General features: G+C 33.4%; 2 protein-coding genes across 2 annotated transcripts; both read right to left on the bottom strand.

Annotated features, from left to right (window-relative positions):
• Positions 1-1,532: 1,532 nt before the first annotated feature.
• LOC116182532 lies at positions 1,533-6,326 on the bottom strand. Its single transcript, XM_031503067.1, has 5 exons — positions 6,094-6,326; positions 5,861-6,036; positions 2,296-2,620; positions 2,199-2,242; positions 1,533-2,144 (listed from the first exon to the last, which is right to left on the bottom strand). The coding sequence occupies exons 1-5, from the start codon at positions 6,130-6,132 to the stop codon at positions 2,114-2,116; spliced, it is 615 nt and encodes a 204-aa protein (XP_031358927.1). The 5' UTR covers positions 6,133-6,326; the 3' UTR covers positions 1,533-2,113.
• Positions 6,327-6,334: 8 nt separating this feature from the next.
• LOC116182531 lies at positions 6,335-9,002 on the bottom strand. Its single transcript, XM_031503066.1, has 2 exons — positions 8,624-9,002; positions 6,335-8,314 (listed from the first exon to the last, which is right to left on the bottom strand). Exons 1-2 carry the CDS (start codon positions 8,706-8,708, stop codon positions 6,447-6,449), a joined length of 1,953 nt encoding a protein of 650 aa, XP_031358926.1. The 5' UTR covers positions 8,709-9,002; the 3' UTR covers positions 6,335-6,446.
• Between the last annotated feature and the right edge of the window lie 1,623 nt (positions 9,003-10,625).

Here is a 10,625-nt window from a genome sequence, read left to right on the forward strand (position 1 = left end):
TCCTCCTCAAATTCACAATCCTTTACTAAATTTTTCACGTCGGTTAGAAACATGTCAAATGGTCTGCTTGCGGGAATAAAACAAAAACCGTGCATGCAGGACATTCTTTTTCGGATTGCAATATTGTTCAAACGCCTTTAGTACGGATCCAATCTTCTTGTCTTCTCCATCTTCAAATTTGAAGGACTCGCTTATTTCTACTGCTTCTGGTCCTATTATGTTTAACAATATTGCTACTTGCCTTTCATCGGGTTGCTTGTTATAAGCTGTGGCTGACATGTATATGTTGAATGCTTTCTTGAACTTCTTCCAGTTTTCGCTCAGGTTACCATTTAAATTTAATGGTGATGGCATAACGAACATCGCCATTTTTGCACAGTTTACACTCACTTTATTAAACCTTTATTATTCCCAGCCACTCGACATCTCGTTTAGACTTCACTGAATTTACGAACCCTATCGCTTTGCCCACTTTATTGTCTTTACCGACTGCGCCATGTAGTGTATTTTATTATACTTTAATAAAACGCCATCAAACATGTTTCATCTATCACGTCCGTACTCAACCTGCTTTACTGTTATCCGTGCAAGCCAGGTATTCGTACAGCGCAAGACACATTTATTTATTCCAGGTTAAATATATTTTATTTAAGTTTAAATTGAAAATTTTTATTTACGAAGTAATGTTTTTAAAATCATTAACGCTATAAGTATTAACGTGATCAGACATTAACTGTATATTAATATTTTGATTTGTATGTTCGTAAGAATTGAACATGAATTAAGTGATAGTAATAAAATTTTCTCAATTCAATGTGCCACCACTGTACCAGTTATCTTGCGTCGACTGTGTCTATTGTATCTAATTGGGATTAAAATTTTAATTTAGCATCTTTAGGCGTTTTCTATCGGCTACTTCGCGATCATGATTCCAAGATTGTGATTCGTAGGATCACGTTTTACGAAAGAACGCGCGAATTTCAATCAAAGTATGGTTAAGTTTACGTAGTACACATTTGCATTCGAATTAGGTATTTTTTGTTTTGATTATGGAAATAATTTAAATACCAGTACAAGTGGAAGTACTTGTACGATTACGCTCCTCTTCTGTTACAAATATTGACTAACCTAATGTTTGAGCAGAAATATCATTGCATTTATAGGTTAGGAATTCGTGATCATAAAACTTTTATGTTCAGTTTGTTCACGATTTTAGCAATCATGATCATAAGATCACACTTCGAAAGAACGTGATTTCACAATCCAAATGCGTTTGGATCATCGAAAGAAAGCGCCTATTTATGTTGACAAGAGGGTGTTGTCAAGGTACGTAGATTGTATTAAATTAAAAGTTTGATTAAAAAGCATTAGAAATATTGAAAAGTATTAATGAATGTATGCATCGTGTGTCGTGTAATTTGTTTAGGAAATTTTGTCCATACTTATTTCTTCATTTACAATGATTTATTGGTTATGGTAGATAGGTGTAATAATACATAAATAACTATTAATATATCTACATATACCTAAAACAAACTACAGACTATTTTACTAAACCTTTCGACAGGAAAGATATCCGATCACAGAACACTCGATTCTGATTTAGAATCTATGTTGTTCTTAAATTGCGAACGACCTCCGGGATAGTATCGTATTAATGTTGATCGAAAAGATTTTTCGTTCAATATTGATTTGAGCCTATTCCGGAAGTCGTTCGTATCTTAAAAAAAACGTAGATTATATAGTGACATCAAGTGTGTTGTGATCGGATATCTTTTATGATGAGAGTAATATGTACTTAAACTACTAAACTTCTCGCCAGAAGAGATTACCGGTCATAAAACACCTTATCTAGGTCTACAATCTACGTTTTTCTAAAGATGTGAGCGATTTTCGGGATAGTATTGTATTAATGTTGAACGATAGGATTTTTCGTTCAACATTGGGATGATTTTATTCCGGAAGTTGTTCGCATTTTAAGAAAAACATACATTGTAGATCGACATAAGGTGTGCTGTGGCCGGCAATCTTTTCTGACGAGAGTAATATAAACAACTATAATATATAATTAAAAACTATGAACAAAAAAAACTAAAACAACATTAAAACTAACTTATTTTCTAAAATATGGTTTGTAATATTTCCTGTAAATTTTTCTGTAATAATTTAAAACGTTAATTTGATTATTTAAAACTTACCCTTTGTGTTGGCCACCTCTGTTTGGTCCGGATTTAAAATTCTGCTGTAATTTTACATAAAATTAGAAAATATTGTGGAAATATATTACACGTTTACCTTTTTCTTTATTTCTTTGCAAATTGTCACTCTGTAGGGCGTACCTCCTAGTACATGTTGTAAAATTTTTCTGGTTATCGAGGATTCCATATTTAATCCTAGAGTCTCATTTGTAGCCAATTTTGTATTGATTTTGTTTTCTATTAATTGCCTTTTTAAATTTTTTAAAGACGCGTAAAGCATCTTTAAATTTGTACTTTCTTTTTCTTCGGTTTTTAGTAACATTAGAATTACGGTGGGGCCGTTCTTACGTGGTACAAAAAGTACATCGCTTAAGTTTTTGTTTCTGGTATCCACTCGCAGATTATCCATAAGTTCTTTGTTACTAAAATGTAAAATATTATTTTAAAAATTTTGTTTTGTAAATAGTTTATTTGTAAAAAATTTGTGTGTTTTTATTAGTTTGTAAATAATTTGTGTGTATTTTTATTAATTTAGTATTGGTTTTTATTTTTATTTTTTTGAGAAATTTATTTATAAATATTTTGTATGTGTGTATTTTTATTAGTTTTAGTGTTTGGTATTGTTTAATATTTTGTAAATAGTTCATTTTGGTGGTTCGAAGGAAACTATTTTAATTTTTTTGAGAAATAAATTTCTTTAGGAACAAATTTGTTTAAATGACTTGTGTACAGAGTGTATTGTAAGTTTAATACATTTTGATAATAGTGACAATGTTTATTATGTATAATTTTGCTTTGAATATCTACACGTTTGAAAGTTCAATCAATCAATTACTTAGAAAAGGTGTGAATATTCTTTGTGTAGATTAATTTATCAAAATTTTTTTTAATTTTTGGTAATTTTTAATATGTTTACATGCAGTGAGTTTTTTACGATTGGTCTTACGATTTTATATGTTAATTTTTTATACTTTATGAGCTCCGATAAATGGATTGAATATTTTCTTAAAGATAAAAGTTAACAGGGGGTTAAAAAATTAGCAAGTAAAATCCTATGATTAATTTCCAAAAAAACTTACTGTATGATGATGGAATGTAAAATTTTAATTTTCAATATTTTTCATTTCATAGTTGTATCAAAAGGTAAGGAGCATCTAAATATTATTGACAATCAATTTATGAATTTGTTTTTACTGTTACGGTTTCGTATTAAAGATCTTATGCGAAATTGGAACATTCATTGGTTTTTAGAGTTGGGGTTATGAAGAAAATAATTATAGAATTGTTTGAAAGGTAATATGTAAAGGGGTATTTGATTAATTTGAAAGAAAAAATGTGTGTAAATATAACGTAAAGCTAATTGAAATTATTTAAACAGTATATCGATTATTTTACACAAAAAAAAGTAACATTTAAACTGTTTTGTGGAAATGTAATTTTGGTAATTACAGTGTAGTACGTGAAAGTTTTTAATTAATTGAGATATTGAAAATCGAAGGAGCGCCAGTGGCGTGAAAATTGTGTTTAATTTGTTTGTACCTATCTTCAAAGAAAGGTGTATTCTTTTAGGTTAGGGTATGTTTATATTTACGAAGTTGGAAATAAGTTTATACGTATAAAGTTGGATGATCTTACTAATTTTATTGTAAGCTTTTAGGTTCTACCACAACATCAACAAAACATCACAACTGCCATCTACCATGTGTATAGGTGAGACTCTCATTACTGACAACGAAGCCATTGCCAACGGTTTTGCTGATCATTTTGCCTCTGCTTTTACGGACGGAACACTCAAGGAAAACTCCTTCTCTTCCACAACTGAGGTAACACTGAATTGTTTCACAATTTCTGCTGAACAGATTTTCAACCATCTCATACGTACCAAAGAGAACGGGAGTGTCGGCCCTGACGGAATAGCTCCTAGATTTTTAAAATGTTGTGCCGAATCTATCTATTTACCCATGTTTCTGTTGTTCTCGTCTATTTTAAAAAGTGGATGTGTTCCTTCAGTGTGGAAAAATTCTCGGATAGTTCCAATACATAAAAGTGGTGCTAAGAATGAAATCTCTAATTATAGACCTATAGCAATTCTCTCTGCTATTCCGAAATTATTGGAGGCGATTCTTGCTCCTCAATTAACGGATGCTTTTTCGACTATAATTACTCAATACCAACACGGATTTAGCAAAGGCAGATCAGCTGAAACCAACTTGTTCGGCTACACCAATGACATTTTCGTCTCACTGGACCGTGGACTTGATGTTCACGCGGTTTACACGGACTTCGCTAAGGCCTTCGATAAAGTTAACCACGACTTATTAATATTTAAGCTAAAAAAATATGGTGTTAGCGGAACTGCTTTGATTCTGCTCCAGAACTACTTATGCAATCGGAAAGCACAGGTGAAGATAAGTGATAAGTGGTCCAATCCAATTGAAGTGAGTTCGGGTGTTCCTCAAGGATCCCATCTTGGTCCAGTACTATTTTTGATTTTTATAAACGATATATCATCGGTGTTTGTGTCTAAACATGTCTTATTTGCGGACGATCTGAAGATATATAGACCTATTGCAGACCTTCGAGACATGAGTTTGCTACAATCTGATTTAGTGCGACTTGAAAAGTGGGTGGTTGAAAATGACATGAAATTAAATGTTGAAAAGTGTCACGTGATCTGTTTTTCCAGAAGGAACTCTCCATCTTTGCAAAGTTACTATCTGTACGGTCAGCTGATTGATTGCGTGGATTCTGTTCGTGATTTAGGTGTGATCTTGGATTCCAAGCTTACATTTCGATTGCATTATGATCACATTGTATCTAAAACTACCAACATGATTGGGTTTATCAACAGGCAATGCAAAATTTTTCTAATCCGTGCACATTACGCACCCTATACTACTCATTAGTTCGATCGAATCTTGATTATTGCTGTATAATATGGTCTCCCTATCTTACCACACATATCGATAGATTGGAAAGAGTGCAATCCTATTTTCTTCTATTGTTAAAATATAAGCTCTCTTTGGCAGGAATCGTGTTTGAAAGAACCAATGACGTAAGACTATATCTCAATATCATGCGGTTAGAAAATCGAAGAACACTACTTACCCTACAGTTCGGCTTTAAGTTATTAAACGGCCACATAAACTGTCATACTATCTTGTCTGACATTTACTTTAATGTTCCTCAAAGATTCGTTCGATCTTCGAGGCTTCTTTACATGAGACTTAATCGAACTCTTTACCTTCGTAACAGTCCTCGAAATCGATTGTTGGAGTTATTGAACAATTTTAATGATAAAATCGATTTATTTAGTGTATCTCTCCCGATTTTCAAATGGAATACTATAATACTTTTAACTGAATGACGTTGCGTGTTATTATATCAATATTTAAATTTAATTATTTCGTGTCATCTACTTAGGTACACGTAGTTGTTAGCTACGATTATTTATTATTATAGTATATTATATTGTAAATTGCCCTAGGCGTAAATAAACATTATTATTATTATTATTAATTTATGTTAATTTTACGCAACTAATATCTATAATTTTTATAGGAAGGAAGGAAGGAAGTTGTTTAACAGTTGATGTTCCAAAATTTATATTTTATTTGTTGAAAAGTGTGCGAGGAGTTTATGGTTAACAAAGGAATACTTACAATAGTTGTGGGATCAATGTATTTCCTTCTAAAAATTTCGGACACCCGTAGAGTAATGCGTATTCATTTTTATTGTGACGATTAATGTCCGTCTCAATTACATCCACATTAAAGTAATGTGGCTCGAACCCTTCGCCAACATATTTGCTTAGAAAATCCATGTAATTATCGACCGTCTGAAAATTGAATTAGAAAATTTCATGCTGGTGATATAATAAATATTAATTTTATACCGGAAATTCTTTGTCTTTGCAGGAAAAACAATGTGGCATACCGAGTTACGCAGTCGAAATCTGAAGAAGTTCGTCTTTGATTTGTTTCAAGATGTAGGGTAACCCAGGGTGAGACGGTGAACAAAACTTTAAACGACGACAGCTTTCAAACTATAGTTTATTTAGTGCAACTAAAATAACATACTATTCACAAAAGACATATAAATAAAAAATATAACTCTAATTGAACAACAAAGCGACATTTAACGACGTAAAAAATATTTTATTTTTCTTACCCTTTCACCATCTCACCCATACATGGTGGGTTAGATGGCGAATTCAGAGTGGGTGAGATGGTGAACGAAGAAATTGACTTAAACCTTTCTCAACTTAACCTTTCCGCGTGTATCACACAAGTCACCGTATTTAGTACAATCTTCATGAAACCATCGTTCACATTTGAGACACTGTATCCAGTCAACGGGTTTTTTCGTTTTACTGTATTCCTCGTCGCAACCAACGCAACAAGTTTCGTCTTCATTATGATCATCATCAGAATCATTGAGCTGTAGTTCTACAGATGACTCAGATTCCGTATCACTCGATGAAACAGTCGATCGTAATTTCGATTTCCCTTTGATTGCCAAGCCTTTCGTTTTCTTTCCTGTGATTTTAGGGTCTTTGTTTTCTTTTTGTATCTTCATTGAGCTTTTTGCTTCTTTCTCCTTCTTTTTTTGCATTTTGTCTTTAAGTGTCTGAATGTTGCTGCCTGAATTGAGAATTTCTGCTAAATTTCTAGAGTTCTTCCTCACTTTTTCAACTTGAGCGATGACAGGCACAGGCGAAATTGCGTCCAAAAGTTTTTCTGGGGTCACATTTTCATTCGCGGAAGGTTCAGTTTCCAATACAATGCTGGAAGAGCTTTGGGATTCTGAAAAGTTTCTGGCATCGTTCGTTGAATTGGAAGTGCCTGGTAGCGGAATATCATCTCTTTCTGGTGATGTCTGCAACAAACCTGCTTCTCCGGGCTCGCTTGTTGTTAAGTAAGCATAATCCGGAATGGCATGTGGATTGAAGGGAACAATCCCTGTTGCTCTAAATCCAGAGATAGCGTTATTTGCTGTGGCAGCCAAAACCCAGGCATCAGACAATAATTTCCCGAAAATAAGTCGTGATATTTTTCTACCAGGGTTCATCTTCATGTAAGAGTTGCAAGCATTGCTATAATACGTTTTCAACGCCTTGAAAAATGCCCTGTCGAGGGGTTGCAGGTAATGTGTGGTGTGACTCGGCAAGCATAAAAGTATTATGCCATGCGTTTCAGCAAATTCCAGTGTTTCTACTGATGAGCAATGTGAGCTATGCCCATCAAGTATTAATAGGACAGGTCCATCTGGTTTTCTGGGCAAAAAATGATCCTTGAGCCACAAAAAGAAAATATCCGTTGTAACATATGCAGATTTGACTGACATGTAGATAGTTGAACCGGGTGGCATGTTATCCCTATATTCTGGTTTTTCATTTTTGCCTTTAAAGACACATGCGGGAGGAAGAAATGTGCCTTCACCATTGCAACAGGCGATAACGGATATTGTTTCGCCTTTTTCACCAGATGTTACGTTTGTAACACTCTTTGAGCCTTTTGCTGCTACGACATATCCTGGCTTGTTATTTAATTGCAGCCCAGATTCATCCATGTTGTAAATATTACTGGGCTTATTTACTAAACCGTTATCTACCAGAATGTCTTGCAACAAATCAAAATATTTCAACACATTTGTCTTGTTCATGTTCCGAGAACGTGCTAAAGAGATGCCTTCTGATTTTCGAATGCTAAGTTCCGGGTTCCGGCTCATAAACAAATGAAGCCAATCAAGACCAGCCATTTCATTTTCTTTGTTGAAAGTATGCCGTAATTTCAACTGCTCTGCCAGTTTGAATGCTATGGAACGAACTTCATTTCTTGTTGGTGAGAATCCAAATTTTTGCATCTTCATTATGTGCCTAACAATTTTCTTTTCATTCGTCTTGCCTAACACAGACATTGGTCCCATAGGTTTTTTTGTCATATCGCCCTTTTGAATCCTTCGCTTCAATGTGGACCATGGAACGCCAAATGTTCGAGCAGCTTGATTCAAAGTTTGTCCATTATGAACAGCGTTGACTGCATTTTGCAGCTGTTCCACTGACCACGAACCTCTAGAAGATGTTCTCTTACGTTTGTAAAATGTTGGCATATTGACTGAAATATGATCAGTAAGTATTAAAAAGTGTTTCAATCAAATCCTTAAGATTTAGTTTTCACCATCTCTCCCGCAAGCACATTCACCATCTCTCCCTTTTTGCATGGGTGAGATGGTGAACACTGCTGCGGTTGGTAAGATCAAAATCCCGCGCATATTTTAGGTTAGGTAACGTCTTTACACTTTAAAACCAACGTAAATTGCAATATAATGTGCCACAAATTAAAACTGAAGTTTTTACGGCACGCAATTCCACATGCATGAAAATATTTTAGAGGTATGAAAACGATATTTTGTGATTTACTTACCGGTTATTGCACAGTACACCGATATCACACGTGCCGAGTACACAATTAACCTTCGGAAAGAAAGTGTTAATACAGTCTCCGCCATCTAGGTAGTATTTACGAAAATATCCCTGTTCACCATCTCACCCTGGTTTACCCTACAGGTCCATTTTGTTGGTGCGTGGTTTAAGGAAATTGTGCTTAAAGCCTTATTTATAACTTGATCGAAGGAAATATGCATATTTGTGTTCATTAAAACCATTAAAGTATCGAGCAATTATCAATGTATTGGTTGTGTACTTTAGTTATCAGATATGTGCAACCATTATGTCTTTGTAAACTATTTATGACACTGTATGTTATTATTAAGATAAATTAATATACTTACCGCATTACTATTTTCTCCCATTTCCATATTTTTCTCTTGAGACATTTTCAAATACAAACGCTAATTTTTAATTTTATGTGAAAATGGCCGTTTTAAAACAATTGAACGTTCAGTTTTCTTGATTATAATGTAAATATTTTATTTAATTTCAAATGTGAATTATTCAGCTGCAATTTGTTTGTTTATTAAAGAATTTAATTAAATAATTAACGGTGTACATTTAAGTTTTTTTCTGATTTGGCTCCTTTTCAGTAGATTTGATTATTTTTTAGCGCATTTTCCAACGAAGTTGGGTGCGTTATTGCAGCCAGTTTTTTTGTCCGTCCGAAGCTTTAACTACTCCTACAGTTTTCAAGATATTTAGTTTGTTCTTTTTGCATTCGGTAGCGTATAGCTCCAGCATCTGAGACAAGGAAATTTTTGAAAATTGGTTTTCGTATGTAAAAGTTATACACGTTTTACTATCAAAAACAGCATCTCAGAAAATAATTCATGGGGGGAGGCTTAAAACAGTGCCTGGCACGTCTTCAAGATATAGACTACCTATCTATTTCAGGACTATAGTATCATTTCCTTAGACGTAGTTCAAAATGGTAAAAGTGGGTCTGGACGGACAAAACGCAAACAATAGTACGTTTTTTAATTTTTATAAAAAGGCGCTAAAATTTTCGCAAAGTATTTTTTTAATAGGAGTTCATTGCTAGGTACTTCCTGTTAAAAAAGTGAAAATCCAGTTCACCCTACGTTGTTTGAGCATGACTGATGCCTCCAACACACCTCTTGTGGTTAGGGACTCTTCGGTTTCTTGAAATATACGTATTTTCAAACGTCTATATCAAGTTTCAACTACTTGGCAATTTTCTTATCTATTTTGGACAATTTTCCTATACTAAAAGGCAAATATAGCGTATATAGTAAAAATCAGATGTGCGCATGCGTAAACTGAGCAATGCCAATAATTCGGAGTTTTTTGGAGATATTTTTTTGAAATTTTAACCAAATATGTTTATAATAAAAGCAAACGTACTGCATATTGTAAATATCAGATTAATATGTGTAGGACGCGCAATATCGACTACGTAGTGAGTGTCAACTTCCTTATTGATTAAGATATTTTTTTAAAATTTAACCATATATGCCTCTAGTAATGAAGAACATGGTGCACATAGATATGGCCTTTGGGAAAGTATTGATCAATTTATGGAAAATGCGCTGAAATTATTCGTCTTACAGCGAAAATCTTTTTACTTGTTTATTCCTATGTTAAAATCTTTATGTTCCTACTTACCGTGCACCACCCGGTATATCGCTCAAACGGTTTGAGAGGGAAAGTTTTTCGTTCTATTTTTTTATAGCCATACTGTATGTACTTACTGTATAAAAACATGTATGCATTTTTATTATGTTAATTGATTGAAAGATAATGGTTTGTGTCTTTTATTTTTTTAAGTTTATGTTGGATTGCCAATGTTGTACATTTGTATTTTCGTACCTACTTGATGTCGTCTTGTTGAAAAAATATAGAGATGGTGTTACAGCTATTGAAAATGTAAAGAAATAACATATTTTTTGTTTTTTTTTACAAAGTTTAGAATTGTTGAACTTGTAAATAATTGTGTCTTGATTATCTTTTCC

Source organism: Photinus pyralis, unplaced genomic scaffold, assembly GCF_008802855.1.
Source record: "Photinus pyralis isolate 1611_PpyrPB1 unplaced genomic scaffold, Ppyr1.3 Ppyr1.4_unclustered_Scaffold5785, whole genome shotgun sequence".
Taxonomy (NCBI): Eukaryota; Metazoa; Arthropoda; class Insecta; order Coleoptera; family Lampyridae; genus Photinus; species Photinus pyralis.